General features: G+C 41.1%; 1 protein-coding gene across 6 annotated transcripts; it reads right to left on the reverse strand.

Moving 5' to 3' along the window:
* Positions 1–278: 278 nt before the first annotated feature.
* Positions 279–17,330, reverse strand: ZFX (zinc finger protein X-linked). Of its 6 annotated transcripts, none has more exons than XM_084844004.1 (9): positions 16,940–17,030; positions 14,648–14,736; positions 13,857–13,970; positions 13,186–13,752; positions 10,261–10,404; positions 9,651–9,794; positions 9,433–9,567; positions 6,774–6,914; positions 279–4,062 (listed from the first exon to the last, which is right to left on the reverse strand). In XM_084844004.1, exons 2-9 carry the CDS (start codon positions 14,706–14,708, stop codon positions 2,876–2,878), a joined length of 2,493 nt encoding a protein of 830 aa, XP_084700130.1. In that variant the 5' UTR covers positions 14,709–14,736; positions 16,940–17,030; the 3' UTR covers positions 279–2,875. The 6 variants fall into 6 exon arrangements, with proteins under 6 accessions (XP_084700130.1, XP_084700132.1, XP_084700133.1 ...); XM_084844006.1 differs by lacking the exon at positions 16,940–17,030 and adding an exon at positions 15,381–15,411; XM_084844007.1 differs by lacking the exon at positions 13,857–13,970 and having other exon boundaries at positions 16,940–17,330.
* Positions 17,331–17,950: the final 620 nt, after the last annotated feature.

Below are 17,950 nucleotides of genomic sequence, written 5' to 3' on the forward strand. Positions count from 1 at the left end.
TTCTGGGAGTTGTAGGACTTGTTTTCTGTCAAAACATACATAGAAAAGCGCCCAAGGAAAGAAACTGTTGGAATCCTAGCAGGGTTTGTTTCTAGAGTCAACGTCAGCTTCACTGTATAGTACATGATTCCCTGTAGAATGTCCCAGTTTCAGTTTCTGGCATCTCTGAGTACTCCATAGAAATAATATACTGCTGAGCTAATAAGTTTACTGTAGCTGAAACAGCATAGAATATTAGTGGAAATATGTAAAACAGTAATGTATCAAATGAATATTCATTAACAGGAAAATAATCTGGTTTTTATTTTTCACATTATCAAGTACACATTACAACGTCACACATCCCTTTATATGAGTCTATGTAATTTGTTTCTTTTTTTCTTTTTACAAAGTGTACACAGGGAGGGACATAAGAGTATTTAACAAGCATTTTTACAGAACAATTATTTATATTATGTTCTTATTGTTTTTTTTAAAAAATGTACCGTTTAAAACATGGAACTGAAACATCAATTTTATAGCATTTGCTAATCAAATAAAACTAGCCTGTAACTAATATCAGTACATTAACAATAACTAGTTTTTATTTGCTCTTTATACAGACACATTGTACAAAATCCACTTGACTAAATGCTTAATTGCTTTTTCAAGTTTCCAAAATTATGCTTCAAACCAAGGGTTTATGATTCCAGATGTTAGAGAAATAGAAAGTGGGCCACGTTTTTGTGTTCTTAATCTGGATGATTGTTCCAAAATATATAGTAACTTTTCAATATGGGTAAATACATTTCAGTTACAGACTGGGAATTTGAGGTTGAATAGATTTTAATAGACTTGAAAAACATTTGCATGTAAAGGTTATTTAGAAATTTGGGAAAGACTTTTAAAGAAACATGTTGTACCTACATTTCATAGGCTAACTGCTGGATCCTGAAAACACATGTGTCAGTGAGTACAAGTGCAGGCAAGGCCTTAATCCTGCAATAGTCACCACAATCCCAAAATCCTTACAGACTTCCACACAACTCCACAAGAGCTTACTTTACTACAATATCAAGGAATGATCCATGGTCATGTGCACACAGGAACTGCTAAATCAAAGCTCATGAGTATGCTTGACTATCGTGGTTTTCCACCAATTTTTCCAGGAGTTTGGTGAACATGAAATAGTCCATAGACATTAAACAATCAGAAAAAAACACTGTTCCATTTAAATCTGAGAGCCTTAGAGTTGTATAAAACTAGATGTTTTAAGTTATCAAACTTTTATGTTCACATGTGACTTTCTCTTATGTAATTCTAGTTCTCTATTAAACAAAGCCAGTCAACCAGGGAACACTGGGATTTCTGAAGGAATGTTGAGACATTGTATTTTCTTGCCATGTACCATAGGATATAAACCTGATTCCTTGGGATATCAGGTTTCTGGTTAAGGGAAATGAGTGATGAGAAGTAGGGGAGATATGATGCAAAAGCTGCTCATTTGAAACTTGCTTTTCCCTTTCAGTACATTCGACCAGAGTTCTTCTGGGACCAAAGCAGTGGGAGGGGGAAGAAGCAAGCAAGCAAAACACACAAAGGGTATCATAGCTCTTTCCTCTTTTAAAGCAACAAACATGGTAAATGTATATCACCAGAATGGTGAAATCCCTTACATGCTTTGGAATTATTGTCTTTTTTTTTTTTACTGAACTGTTTGCCATGAGGCAGACTGCTACAGCTTTTCCTTAGCAATAGTTTTCACTGCAACATCTTTCCAGAAGTGTTTAAACAGAGAAGAGGAACTGGATAAATTCTAGAAACTTACTGCTTTATAAACCACTGGTTTAAAGGACTACTCCTTCTTACTGGACTTATTCTGGTTAGAAAAGCTCTATGTTCCTAAAACAGCAACAGAGAAAACGTAAAAGAAGTTGCAGGAAAACAAATGCTTCAGAAAAATGCTCATGCTTTTATTCTTTACTCCTCCATCTGTTCTCTATATAGTGTATAATTGTTTAAAGTTGTCCAAGACTACTGGTAGATAGTTAAAAATGTCACTGGACCAAATATTTCATACAGTTGGAATCTTGTAATAAAACTGCATTTAATTTGGGGCAACCTTAGCAACAGTCAGTTGAGTAACTTATCCTTTCAACAACTGAAACAATACGTTTCAAAACACAAATACATTTGTAATACAGAACCAAAAGGCAGAGAAGCAGATAATTAATACTTATGAAAAGTGCAAGTTTTCCTTTAAAATTCACACCTATTGAAAAGAAATGCTCCCAGCAACCAATGTATTTCTTACTTATTATGGATGTATTAAACACTACATAAAAAGAACCTCAAATAATGGAAAATAGCACTGAGTAACTACTCAAATGAATATTGTGTCACAAGTTCCTTAAATACCAATGAGACAATTAAGTGGGTCCTATGGTACAATGCTATATTTTGACATTAATTTCCCCCCGGTTATTTTTTACAGCCCTCTCTATGCCATCTTTATTAAGAGCAAATTAAATTTTTCTTTTACTCATGACAAAACTGAGTTAGTATGGTCACTGAATATGAACCATGTCAGTAAGGTAAATATTTCAGAGAACTAATGTGGTTGAAAAATTCAGTTTGAGACGGAGTTCACTTTATTAAATGCAACTTTATTGTTGCTATCCTTCCTCATTTATTAAACAAACGGAAGAGAATTCAGAACACACTAATGAACAAAATGTATAAAAGTCAACTAGAAGCAATAATCCTATCTGTATACAGCACTAAATCAAATGCACAGTATTTTGTTTGTGTGATCTGCTTTTAAAATACAATGACTGCCTAGAAAGCATAACTTTTACACACACCTTTTCCAAATCCATAATATCTAGAAGAGTCCTCATGGCAGCCCAATATCTTTATGATGCCGCATAATATGTTGGTTCTTCTCTGAAGGTCTTCGAAAACCTTTCTTGCAGAAGTCACAACGGTGAGGGTAGTCTTTTGTATGAATGGAAATAACATGCCGTTTGAAACCTGAGGCATCTGTAGTGCTATACTCACAGTACTCACACTGATAAACTTTTCTACCACTGTGTGTTTTCATGTGTTTTTTGAGTTCCATTTGCAGCTTGAACCCTTTCTTACATCTCTTGCATCTGAACGGAAGATCCTTCGTGTGAACTGAGAGAATATGGCGACTTAGAACAAACGGATCAGCAATCTTAAAGTCACAATGTCTGCACTGATGTAATTTTTTGCCTTTGTGCACTGCGACATGTTTTTTCAGTTCCGATGGCCTGTGAAAGCCTTTATCACACATTTCACACTTATGGGGGTAGTCCTTTGTGTGAACAGAAATTATGTGTCTCTTTAAATCACTCGAGTTTGAGCTTTTGTGGTCACAGTGCAGACACTGATGTGTTTTGCTTTCTTGATGCATAAGGATGTGCTGTTGCAGCTCTTTGGTATCTGAAAATATTTGAAAACAAATGTCACACTTGAAGGGCATTTCCTTACTGTGTCTAGTCTTTACATGAGTTTTCAGGTTGGAAGAGTCGGCAGACCTATACTCACAATATTGGCACTGATAGGGTTTTTCCCCAGTGTGGATTCGCATGTGTTTCTTGAGCTCTGATGGATGCCGAAATCCTTTGCCACATTCCACACAAATATGGGGAAAGTTCTTACTGTGAACAGCCAGAAGGTGACGATTCAATAATCCCTGCTCTGCTGTTTCATACTCGCAGAATTTGCACTTGTGCATTTTGTTTGCTGCCTTGTCCCTGTGCACCATCTTGTGTGTAAACAAAGCTCCCGCATGAGAGAAATTTTTCCCACATTCGTCACATTCAATTAGCTTCTCAGTCTTGGTGGTAAGCTTGTGGCTCTCTAGATGGTTATGCAAACTTAACTTTTTATTTGTAGTGTAATCACAATCAGTGCATCGATATTTTTTCTTTGCAAGAAGGTGCTCTGGGTGGTTTTTCATATGCCTTTTCAAGAAGCCCCTGGATTTAAACTTCTTCCCACAAATCATACAGGGGTAGACTGTCAAAGGATGGCCATCAGGACCAATTATTATTGCTGCAGAATAAAAGCAAAAACCAAACCATGAAAATGGCACCCATTAAACTCAAAGGCAGTCTACTATTATATGTGTACTCACAACAATGGCCACAATCCAACTGACATTATACACTTCAAAATTCTATTAATTACAATGGCAGAGTTAAGCAGGTGCTTAAGCATCAGTAGGATTTCAATAACTTTAACATTGTCTGGGTTGCTAATGAAGCCCAAATCAATTATTCGTGAAATATTAATGACAGTGATATGTCAGCTTTATCTGTACAGAACTGAATTGAAATCATCCTACACAATGAGGGGAAGGCTTGCACCACTTCAGTAACTGGCAGCATTGTCAAGTGCTAACATATCCTTTAATGAGACAATCCAAACTTGCAGAAAGTAATACTTTGACATGTCACCAACTTGCATTCTTTCAAAGGAGTGTCGTAATAATAGGAATCTTTTCAAGAGTTGATTAATATTTGTCATGTTCCAAAACAGTATATATAAAGTTAATGAAAAATGTCGACTCGTACAAGAACTGAAGATGCCTATATGCTCTCTTTTGTTTTGTGCAAGTCTCAAATTAGTGAACAAACTACTGGAAATGCATCAAAACAAAGATTAAATATAATCTGAAATAATAGTTTCAAACACAGCATTTGAGAAAGGAATTACCTTAACTTATTGTGCTATAAAAAGAAATATGAGAAGCAAGCTAGTACAGGCATAGAATACATAGATTTTGATTAAATATTTCAATCGCTGGGGCTATGCCAGCAAAGGGCAGAATTGTAGTAGTAACCCCCCCTTCACTTACAAACCATCAAGTGCATTACATAACTGCTGAAGCTGCCAGAAAGACAGTGCTCATGGCTCTGGTACCAACCACACCCATAACAAGCCTGTGCTGGCAATATGAGCACAACAGATACATATATACTCTCTCATTCTATGCAGCAGTCACTGGCAGTACTTGTGGGAGAACAATGTAACTTTAAAAACTTCTCTTCTCTAGACTGTTTCTTTGCTACCCCTTGATCTTCTTGTCCATAAATAATCTAAGAGGTGTGATGGAGAAACTGCCAGCAACATGATTACTGCCACTGACAGTCACAGGATAAAAGCACTGTCTAGATTGGCTGTATATTTATGAGAATGTGTTTTGGGCTGCAGTTGCTACCATGCTATATTACAAAACTTGCCTTCTAGACTATAAAAAAATGCTACCATTTTAAGAACTTGTTTGGAAGGTTTGGTGACCTGCACAGTTCCAGCCACTTCTCAGATCTCCAAATCCTCATTCTAAGGCTCCTCCTGTATTCTAATGTTCACACATCTCTTGCAACTTAAGGCTCTATCAATCTAGCACTTGCTAAAATAGCCAAAATTCTGCAAAACCCAAATATTGTAATCAGACTAAAGTAGTCCTATTGTTTGTACAAAATTACAAATAGTTTGGGGAGCACTGTGAATTTTTGTAAGTATGTGTATAAGAACATGCATATGCACCTGCTGTTAGTGTCTCCCAAGAGTATAACACGAGCTATGTACATATATGGGGGGGGGGGTAGACATCTTATTTTCTAGATTAAGGGGGGGTATAATTATGTGTATGCGTGTGTAGTTTTACAAAAATGATGACTGGTATTCACCAGAACTGCAAGCATTCCCATTTTCTGTCCCTAAAAAATCTCTATGTGGTGTACCCATGTCACTCTGCAGGAAGCCTTGGTAGGGTTTCCTTTAATTCCCGCCCTCCTTCAATAAGTCCATGTATTCTTTGCCAGTACAGCTTCATTTTTTTTTTTTTGCACTGTGTGCTAGGACAAGTCTTGTGCATTTTGTAGACATGGATGCCTGTGTTAACCTCTCTTCAAAATGACTGAATCACATCCTGAGGAGTATAAGGAATTTATTGCTTTTTGTAATTCACAACATTCAGTTCATTATATATCTTTCTAAAGATTACAAGCTTTTGGATCAACTCCTCCTGTTAAAAAAAGTACACAGATATTTGACAAAATGGATCTTTTGGAAAACTATACTCAGCATTCGAAGCTGTTGTTTAGATCTGTACAGAACATATCCACATATGCAAAAAGGATCCCACATCTCCCACTATAATTATATCGAAGTACAAGGGGGATGTCCTACAAACAAAATGTTGCAGTGTGGAGTGCTCCCCAAAGCCATGCCGTCTTCCAGGATACTCCATTCCATTCTCCCTTCCAGCAGTCAGCCAGCCAGCATTCCAAGGCCACTGAGCATGCTCAGTCCTCACTGGCCTCTTTTGGGATTCCCCCACCCCAGGCTTTTTGTATGTCTGTAAAACAAACCTGCTGATACCTCCCTCTTGTGCATGGATGGTGCCATTTTGGCTACATGAAGAGAATGAGCTCGGTCTTAGTAGAATTTGTGCAGAGGGGGTGCGTGCTTGTTTAATTGCACATTTGCATGTTAAAACCTGACCTTTCAAGTCCATCATTTTTCTCCTCTGTTAACATTTCTAAATTGAGAACAACCTGTTATTTCATCTAAGTAGTATTTCAAACGTTACAGAAAAACAGAATTAGTGGAAAATACAGCTCCAATAAAAGCAGCAAAACCACAACATGAATGCATCTATGGGATTGTGCTTTTTAAAACATTCATGGAAAATGTGTTTCCACTCTCCTTCTCTTGACAAGCAATCATCACAGTCACTAGAATACCGGAGTATTTACCTGTTTGATATTGTCTGGATTCCAGCCTCCTCCTCTTCTTTGGTTTTTGTTTTACTAGTCTCCCGAGACCAGCAGACTCATCTATGTGCAAGAGAGCGCTCGCAGTTCCATTTCGGTTTTCAACTGCATCAGTGTTATTACCTAACATGGATTAAATATTAAATAGAATCAGTACTAGGCACTCTTAGGGATTATTCAAAACACTGGCTCTCAGTGATAAAATTAAGTTTGAAGAATCAACACTGAAAGTTAGTAAATGGCTATTCTACCCCTTTTTATAGTCAACCTGGGCATAGCTTCAGCTATGGGGCGGTACAGAAATGAATGAATGAATGAGGTTAGGTTCTCACAAAAAGATGAAACTTTGAAGGCTTCTCTACATGGTGTATTATTCATGTTTAGCTGCTTGCCACATATATCCATGGTTCATGCATGGATTTCGCCACACCACCACAAGTTCAACAATTTATAGCGGCATGGTGAAAAGGTAGTCTATATGGCAAGCAGATACACATAAACAGGTCACCACCATGGAGTAGCCTTCAGTGGAGTTTGGATTTCCAGGGGCCACCAAGTTGTTACTTGTTTGTACAAAATGGGAGTGGGAGCCACTTTCATGTGGAGCAATTCAACACCACTGGAAAATGTGTGTGAATATTACAACCACATAGGCAGGGCTGACCACTGTATTTTTTCCATCTGATTGCCAACCTGCTGGGAGGGACAACTATAGGGTGGAAAACACCTCTGCAATCAGCCCTTGCTACATCCTTGCAACAGCCACACACACTTCCTTAAAAACATAGGAAGAGACATGCTGGATCAAGCCAAAGGCATTGTGCTCCCACAGTGGACAATCAGATAGCTATGGGAAGCTCACAAGCAAGATATGAGGGCAATAGCACCCTCCTGCTCATGTTCCCTAACAACTGGTATTTAGAGGCATATTGCCTCTGATACTGAAGGTAATATATAGCCAACATGACTAGTAGCCATTGATAACCTTATCCTCCATGAATTTTTCTACTCTCCTTTTAAAACCATCCATGTTAGTAGCCATCATTACTACATCTTGTGGTAGCAAATTCCACAGTTTAATTATACAGTGTGTGAAGAAGTACTTCCTTTTATCTGTCCTGAATCTCCCACCATTCCCTTATGCCATGAAAGCTCGCCACAGGAAATGGCTGGGTGGGTGGGTGAGAAAGGGACCTAAGACGGAGGTTCTGAATAAAAGATGAAAAGGTGTAATTAATGTGTCAAAATTCCACACTTTATCTTAGTTTTTTTTCAGTATTCTGGCTCATTTAAGTTTCAAAATTTATACCAGCAAAGTTCCTGCTTCTCTTTAAAATCACATTGTTTATGTTTTTGTAGAGTGGAATAGCCTAGCAGAAAAAGGATTAACAGGGTTCCACAGTTGCTATTTTGTTTTCTTTCTCCCATTTTCAGTTCTACAATTTAGACTGCCTATGACTTATGTTTGACAACCATTGAGATTTTCTCTTTCTTTCAATTTCAGACAACAAAAGTAACACCGTTGACATAATTTCTTCTGAACAGGATGCAAATGACACCCACGTCCTCCTATACATACATTTCGACAAAAAATATGGAGCACCACCCAAGAAAGCCTGCATTCATTTCCCCTAAAACTAGGGATGTATGAAAGTCACTTACCTTTTCGAAGGGTGACATTCGCAGTGGGGGGGAGGCGCTCCGTCACTCCCCCCAAAAATTCTCCCTGGCTGGCTCCGCAGCGACTCCACGGAGCCGCCGGCCGGGGCCGCCCGCAGCTGGACATCCGGCCGCTGGGCAGCCTGCACAGGGACGCAATTGGCGGCCGCCGTAGCCACTGCCATTTGTGTCCCTGTATTTTGCCGTGATAGGCTACGTATATATTTACGTAGCCTATCACAGCAAAAAAAAAAAAAAAAGGAATGCAAATGGCGGCGGCTACGGCAGCCGCCATTTGCATTCCCTTTTTTTTTGCCGTGATAGGCTACGTAAATATTTACGTAGCCTATTATGGCAAAAGGCAGGGGTGCAAATGGCGTAGTGGCCACCATTTGCGCCCATCTTGGCAAAAAATAAAGGGAATGCAATGGTGGCCACTGTAGCCGCCGCCGTTTGCGTTCCCTTTTTTTTTTTTGCTGTGATAGGCTACATAGGTATTTATGTAGCCTATCATGGCTATAATGAAGAAGCTAATGGCAGCCGCAGACGCGGCTGCCATTTGCAAAGCACTGCAAACGGCAGCAGGTAGGTGCTCTGTTTCACGTGCCTTTCGTGGGGTGGGGGGCTTCGTTCCACCACAGATTTCGGAGGGCCGAATGCACTAGCATTCGGCCTCACTGAGATCCGTGGCGGAATTCTCTGACACCCCTACCTAAAACAGAAGCCTAGATACTAATATACTCCATATGTGATTTTCAGATGGAAGCATGTACTTTTGTTGAACATCCTTCAACGTTATAGAGGAACCCTACAAAAAGGGGTGTGTGTCCCCCCAACACATTAGTATGTTTCATAGATGCCAATGTTTTTGATCTTCAGAACTGATAATACCAGCAAGGTATCTTGTTTTATGACTGATTTTATGGAACTAAGTTTACGTTTCCAACTCCAATCTTATAGCAGATTTTGATTTATGATTTACCATAAGCTGCTGCCCAAGCTATTGGCATGAAGCTTTTGATTTCATTGTCATCAATTTGCTGCTCATGAGCGGCTGCTGCATCTTCCTCTCCTACGATCACTTCCATATACACCTCATCAGCAATTTCTGCAACGTCTAAGGAAAGAAGAAACAATATGTAATACATTTTTAATCATTTTAAACAAATCCATACCCCTAAATAAAGGCCACATACTTACTTAAATCTTCATCTTCGTGCTGAGAATCATTTACTGTCATATAAACCATTTTTTCTCTTGGAATGCGAACACTGCTGTTTTGGTTAATCAATGTGTCCCCATGGTCATTTTCAGATTCACTTTCCACAATGTCCACTGTGCCTCCTAAGTAAAAAAAATGAGCAAACGTATTTTGTAAGAGCATGTTTCTATTAAAATGATGGTTTAAATCTAAGAAACAGAAAAAGAATCTACACAAATATTTAGAAGATCTGAAGGAAGCCTGAATCAGGAGCAGGTTGGAAAGGACAGAGTCAGAAAAAAGGATACTATGCAAGATCTACAATGCAATCCTTTGCATGTTTACTCAGAAGTAAACCTCACTGAGTTAAAATAAGTGTGTATAGGACCGCAGCTCAAGACTCTGGGTCAGCAATTAATTTTCCTGGAGGGACAGGTGGAGAAAAGTGAGGGATCGTGGGCAAGAATCTTAACTTTCACTCTTTAAATTTGCATTCTCCATAACTTCCTTGTTCCTAGTTTGGCAAAGGGGGGATGAATAGTCTCATGATGGTACTGACCCCCAGCTTAACATATATATATATATATATATATATTTAGAATGCCTTACCTATATCATCTTCTCCAGGATCGGCTTTGAAAATATAGACTTTGATAACTTCTGGGCAAATGCCATCCATTTTACAGGAGTCACCTTCTGACTCAGATTTAATGTCAACAGAATTGTCTGTTTCTGTCTTGACAGCATCATCCACTACAGACAAAAACAATAAAATGATTAACCCAACAGAAACAGATTGCAATAAAACAGATGTTTACCATTCTAATTTTAGACGTATAGAAAATTACAATAAAATTAGCCAGACATGACAGTGAAAGAAATATTTATATAATGAATTATTGTAGTTACATGAAAATTAGGAAGATATTTTTCATGGGGAGTTGGGAAATCAAGAAGCAAGGTAAATAAAAAATCCTAGATGCTGTACTACATTGCTTCCCCTTAATAAAATGCTCCTCTTAATTATCTTCTTATCTTCACCGAACTGGAAGAAGTAACAGAATAGCCATACTAAAAATAAAATGTGAGTTTCTTTATAGTTTGCCTTTGATCACCAAAGCAGAGATTCTGGTCTGAACAAAGATGCTTAATTAATCAGAAATGGTGTAAGCAATATGTATGCATGGTCCAAGAAAGGTCAGAAATATTCCAAGTAATATGCATGAACACAAATTCTCACTCAGCAACCATTCTGAGCTGCCCAGATCAGTATGTATATGGGTAGAAGAGGACATGGGCAATTTCAGATGCAAGATGGGGTGGATGCAGAGGTCAGGCATGATCCTGCAGTTCTCTACCTAAATCTCAGTTAACTGTATGTGTCTGCCAGACATGTATTATTTGTGCTCCACAAAGGTACAATGTTAAAAGATTTCTATTCAGCTGAAAAGATATGAATATGGTGCCCCTGCAAACCTTGACATGAATACTTCAGCTCCCTTGAAAGGAAATGTAAGCTTTTTAGCCGAACTTAAATATCTGTGTGAGAGGTGAATCTGGTGAGATTAGCAATCCTAACACTTGCTCCCCCCACCCCAATTGGAGAAGAGCAAATGTAAAGGCAATTGCCCTAATCCAGCAAGGCTAATCTACACATGGAAATAAGTTTGTCCTTCCAGATTTGTCACCATCCAGCACCAAAAGAAGGCCGAATTAAGTGAGTTATAGACTGGTTAGAGCCCAGTACTTGGAAAGATAGTATCCCACTGCAATACAATTCATCTGTAAGTATCTTGAAGGAAATAGGATGATTGCTAATAGCAAACTTAGATTTGTTACAAACAAATCATGCCAGACCAACAGACAGGGGAAATGTTGAAGACACTCAGAGCAATCCTACCTAGAGGTGTATTTGGAGTGCTGCACACCTCTGCTTGTGCCACAACAGCTGAAGTGGCATTCTATATGAGGAAGCTCATATAGCTTGCCCCATCAGTGACTTGTGTCACTGGTCTCCATTCCACCTCCTTGCTACATCTTTGTTTTGCCATACTAGGTTGCACTTGGACTGGGAACAGATGGAAGCCACTATCAGCATGAGAGCCTCTGCCCCAGCCTAAGTGAACTCCTCCCAGCGTTTGGCACATATTATGTGAATACATTAAATTTCCACTGGCACTACAATCAACAAAATAAGTAGCCAACTGCATGCCACATTGAAACAGATACACAGACTGTGTAAGGAGTAGAAATTTGAATTCAAGGGCATGTTTTCATTTTTCTCTATAAAGCAGTTACAGGCTGCATTAGACTACATGAGACTAGGCATCCAATTAGGCATTAGGCTTAAAAACTGGTAGAGCTTGTTTGGGAAGCTTAAAGCAAAGTATGAAGTAATAGGGAAACTTTCACTTAGCATAAATTCTACTATAGGCATTCACATCACATTATAGAGGGTATGGATTTATATTTTGTTACAAGAGAAGAATGAGTATATATTTTTAGATTGCAACAAGAATTCAGAACATATTGATGCAAAATGGGAATCTAGCAGAGGGAAGTCCCTGTTACTAAGTGGAAATAGCTGAGTTGCATCAGACCTCATTCAACAGATATGCATAGCTACGTAAGTGTACCACAGCAGTTATGCTAATGTAGTCAAGATGAAATCCTGTGCCTGCTACACAGACAAGCCCGTCTATCCTATACTGCTAGCCAGTTGCAATCATGTTATTAAAAATTATTCCTACGTTTTCAGTGCATAGTGCTTCAGTGACATAGATGGCTCACGAGGGTCAAAATGTGTTGACAATGATACAGTTCTCCCCAAGCACACCTCAATAATTCTTGCCACATGCCTTTTCTGCCCAGTTCTGTGCCTTTCAAGAGTTTTGGGTGTTACTGCTGCGCTGTATCTGGCAATAAATGCTGTTGCCAATATAGGAGTGCCAAGGCATAGTGCTGCCATGTTACAGCAGTCAATGGACCCCACTGTAAACCCCTATCTGATGGCACAGCAAGTCACAGGCTTGGGACATCAGAATGAGAACTGAACCACAACCCTTTTCATGTTCTTTGTTAATCTGTGGCACTGATAATTTTATTTGTAATAGTCACATAAAAATATTAGGCACAGTTATAATATTATGAACACTTATACGTGAATAGTTCAGCCCTTAGGAAATAGTTGCCTTTTCCTACTCACCCTCCCACCCCACTCTCCTGTTGCTTGGGAACTGGCAACCACTGCTTGTCCTGCTGTTTAGTGTGCTTTCTCTGTCTCTCTGTCTCTCTCTCTTGCCAGAAAAAAATCAAGACTTGCAATAGGGACAACAAATAAGCTGTGTTTCCCCAGTACAATTGTCATCTTGGTACCCCCTCTCTCTACCAGCAACTACATAAGGTGGTACAACTGCATTTAGATTAAATTTGTACAAGAGTCTAAGGGACTATAACAGAATCAACGGAAGTACTATGGATTATGGAATTTTAGATAAAATTGTAGTTTTAAAAGTATATTACCCAGACACTTACAGGAAATCATAAGGTAGTCTTCACAGCTGCCCTTGTCATCATGTTCCACAGGTATTCCACTGGCATCAATTACAGCTTCAGAGGCACAGTCTGCTACCAACACTTCTGAAACTATATCCTCTCCCAGAGAACCTGTGACAATTTCTGCTTCTACAACATTATTATGATCATGAACTACATGTTCCATATGTCCTACGTCAGGTACATGCATCGACTCATTTGTGAGTACATGTTCAGGTATCGACATTGCTGAAGCTGTGATCTCAGAGGATAAAACATCTTCTGGAACAGTGCAATGTGCTAAAGACACTTCTTCAGTGACATCAGTGTCCAGCACTGGTTCAGGTATAATAACAGTTTGAGATATATCTGCATCTTCCATGATATCTGGACAGTGAACATCTTCTATAACAACGTCCTCAATGACATCTTGGATTACAACAGAATCTGGATCATCAGGGACAAAGTTATGAACAGTTATATCAGAATCCTCCACATCTGATACATACACAGTTTCCTGTATTTCAACGACAATTTCATTTCCATTCAAATGTGTTCCGTCAGCTCCTGAAATACATAAAAATAACCAAAAGTACTGTACCAGTATGGCTGCAAGTTTCATGAAAATCAGCAAGTTTTATTTAAAGTTGTATCCGATGGTGTCCACCCACCAGCAGAATGGACGTTGCTTGTGGAGCAGATTCCCCCTCTTCCCTGCAGCATTCCACCCCACTCCAAATCTGCTTTGGAGGGTTGGACGAATCCTCTGGAGGACATATGGGAGGCTATAGGGGGAAGGAGAGGAAGGGAAAGTCTTGCTGTGCAAGTGAAAGCCCACTCACATAACATTGGATATAGCCCTATGAATGTAGTGATGATCCTAAGTTTGGCATGCTGGACAAAAATAAAAACCTGGGTGCCATGGTGCATGTTCTCAAATCTTGTGATACATTCCATTAAAAAGTTTAACCTACCTCCTGCTTCCATTACTGTTGCATCACAATCATTTTGTCGGAAAGCAGGTTGGAAAGGGCTTGAAGGCCCTAGACTGAGGAAAGTGACATATGGGCTTTGTGGAGGGATAAGGGAAGAGGAGGGAAATGGACAACTGGCATGAGTATGTACATCTAGGGCAGCATCCATACTTGGCATCTAAAGAAAATGAATATAATTTTTATCTTACCTTAACTCTGAGAAGTGATAAACAACAATATTAATATGGAAATATTTAAACACTGTGTAATGCTTTTTGAATGGTGGCTATTCTTTTCTTGGCAGCAAGACACTTCTCAAAACATAATGTTAATTGTAAAAGAGATTGTATTCAGATTCTCGGGGGGGCGGGGGGGGGACTTAAAAAATAGACCGATTGGTGTCATTCAGTAAAGGCCCAATAGGCTATAAACTTCCCAATTGCACTTTGAGAAAGCAATTTCAGATTACATGTTATTTCCTAGCATACCTGTAGGATCAAAAAATGAATGTGGATCATGTGGCTGTAGCTCAAGTCCATCTTCATCCATGGCCTTTAAATTTCATCAGTCACAATGTCTATAAAATTAAAACAAAGAAGCTTTCAACTAGTTTTCCATATCCACATGTGGCATGCATAATGAATTCAGTAGATTATGATAGTTCAAATTTTTCAGGGGAAAAACACATTGTTAAGAAAAGAGTCAGCGCCTTAGGACTTGAATTTTTGCGTATTTTTACTGCAAAGCAGGCATTGCCACTCACACGGAGGGGACAGCAGATGTGTTCAAGCCCCCTCACTTCTAGCAATACAGGCAGTGAGAGGAGAATACAGCTGTGCCAGGGCAAGAAACTCCTGCCTCAGAATAGCGGCATCCCTCTCTACAGGGTTTAAAAAAAACGAGTTCAAAAGCTTTTTGCTACTCTTGAATTATAAATTACTTTTTCAATCAATTCCTGATCTCTTCATAATGAAAGCTCCAAATATAGATATGCAAAACTGCAAGGAATAAACATTAACTGTATTTTTTCCAATTTCAAATCCTAGCCATGATATACAAAACAACCCTACAACATACATTTAAACAACCTATAGATAAAGGTTCTGGATAGTTAAATGGCTTTTAATTTGCTCCAGCACTGTTGCTGAATCCAGAATATGCAAAAACATATTACTACAGTAGCCAATGAACATTTCCATTAATAACTCTCCTTCCACTCACCTAACAAGAAGAGGCAAAAATAAGGGATTTGCTCGTCTTTGTGCCATTGTGAATATATGTGCTGAGATATTCCACAAAACAACTTCTACAACCCCTTCTCTCTGCCTGACTGTCATATACCCTTCCAACACAATCCTAAATATGTCTACTGAGAAGTAAGTTCCACTGAATTCAATGGAACATACTCCCAAATTGAGTGGGTACAGGATTCAACCTTCACGGGACACTTTGATAATGTTTTTTTCTCTCTCTAAAGCAAGTTGCAAAACGTTAATATTCCCTTTCCCCTGCCCGTAAAACTGAAAGCTGTTACTTATCCCATTAGCTTTTCAGGTGTTTTGTTTACTGACTGCATTTTATTGTTTCAAGCAAAAGTGATAATTTGATTTTCACTGTGGGCTCTCTCGCTTACAGTAGTCCAACCTGTTTACCTCACACATTACAGCAAGAAATACAAAACCCACAGGGAGCCTACAATTAGCCACACATCTGAGGGAACACTGCCTGGCATCCTAACGTGGGAATGAAGCTCTCATGGGCTCCACAGTTGATTACCCAGAAAAAGTTGTCTTTTTCTCCGTCACTGAGTGTGCTTGGGGTCAAGGCTGTGAAAATGCATTAAGTCGATTTATGGTGGGGTTTTGTGTTCATTTTCTTAGTGGTGTGCCACCTCTATCCCATGAACGGGTTAAAGCCCCCCACCCCCAATGTCACCCAGCCCTTCTTAACGAAATCAACTGGCCCAGACCATTATTTTCCACAGCATCGCCAGTCAGTGACAGACATGTGTTCCCTGGTATGAAGTGTTATTTATGCGTTTCCAGGAAGAGCCGTTTGGGCAAAAACTGGCATATGGCGATGCAAGTAGGCACCCTGTGTATATGTAGTAGCGGCGGCAGGAGGACCGCGGGGGTGTGCGTGCGCGGGGGAGTTGTGTGTACTGCTCGTGCCCTGCAGAGACGGGACATAGTGTAGCCGCTCGGGACCGGAAGGCAGAGAAATAAGAGAGCCAGAAAGTGCCTCTCCGCCCGCCGCACGCCACAGCGGCAGGGAAGAAGGCTGCGGGACTGGAGCGTGCCGGCCCAACAGCAGCCAAGCAGGACAACTGGGCACAACACAGGAAAGGAGGGGAGGGGCGAGCTTCCCCCACTGGCGCCGTCTCCGCCCTGCCCTGCCCGTAATGGGGACTGTCTGGGGCCAGGAGCGATTAATTCAAGATGGCGGCCAGCACTCTCCCCCAGCCTCCCCTGCCGCCGCCATCTTGTCTCCTCCTCCTAGACGCTCTCCCTCCGGCTCGGGCCTGGCCCCGCTGCCCCCTAAAACCGGGCCTCATTCCTACTCCCCGTGCACCTCACAAGAGCCTGTCACCTTCCCCCTTTCTGGAAGTTGAGCTGCAGCTGCTCAGCCCCCCCGAGCACGGCCTTGCGGCCCATTCCTGCAAGAAGGAGCCCTGGCGCGGCCTAGCTGCGGCCTTCTCGGGGCCTGTACCGCGGCGGGCGCTGAGGCCTGGTTCCGCGCGGGGGTGAGGGCCTAGCTCGGGCCTGTCCCGTGCTGCTTACCGGGCGGGGCGGCGGCGGGCTCGGGGCGGCCTTTCTCTGCGTAGCTGGGCCGATCTCGGTGGTAGTGTCGCTGCGGCGGGGCGGGCGGGAGCGGAGGGGAGGGAGGGGCCGAGCTCGGAGCTGAGTGGAAGCGGCCAAGCTCCCCGGGCCGGGCAGCCGTCAGCACGTCACGTCACTTGCCCGAGAGAGACCCAGGGAAATGCGGAAGGGGGATGCCGGCACTATTGCTGCCTGAGCCGCCTGCTCCTCGGCGCCGGGCCGGGCCGGGCCGGGCGGCGGAGAAGGAACCGGGCCGCGGACGGGTGGATGAAGTGGAAGAGCAGTGGGTCCCTGCCAGCCCCTCCCGCTGCAGCTGCCGCTCCTGCCGCCGCCTCCGTTCCAGCTTGGCCGTAAAATTCCGCTCCGGGCTCAGACTTGCTCAACTCGGTGCCGGGGAGCGGAGACTTATTTAGGCCTGGAAAATCCCCAACATTTTGGGGTGGCTTCTCCCCAAGCACTGCCCGGGGCACCCCCGCCTCCCGAATTTCAGTACATCCCTCTCGGTCGCTGAATTTAAATCTGCCCGCTGCCTTTTTGAAAGTGAAAATAAAAGGTACCCTATTATGACATTTTTGAATTAAAATATTATCCCGGTCTCTCTCGCCTCCCCCCCCCCCATTGTAACAGTATATATCCTTGGCCTATCGCGGACGTTTTTTTTTCGTATAGGCATCGGCAAAGATTGAAATAGTCTGTAAATATGGAACATTTTCATCAAATCTCCCAATTTTTTATGATGCTGGTTTTCTTTGGAGCAGAGGCTAATATTGATACAGAGATTTTGTAAAATCCAAGTTGAGCCAGTAAATATAATTTGTGTGATAACGGCATTTCAGACATCGCTGTGGCTTATGTGGCTTCTATTTAGCTAGAAAACGAATGTTGGTTTTTTTTCCCCCTACTTGTCAAGCAATTATATATTTTCACGTGCTGTGTCCCTTGCAACCAAAAGGCTAGGAATTTTTGTTTATC

The sequence above is a fragment of the Heloderma suspectum genome, chromosome 3, assembly GCF_057233095.1.
Source record: "Heloderma suspectum isolate Gila_16-S chromosome 3, 16-S_ref, whole genome shotgun sequence".
Taxonomy (NCBI): domain Eukaryota; kingdom Metazoa; phylum Chordata; class Lepidosauria; order Squamata; family Helodermatidae; genus Heloderma; species Heloderma suspectum.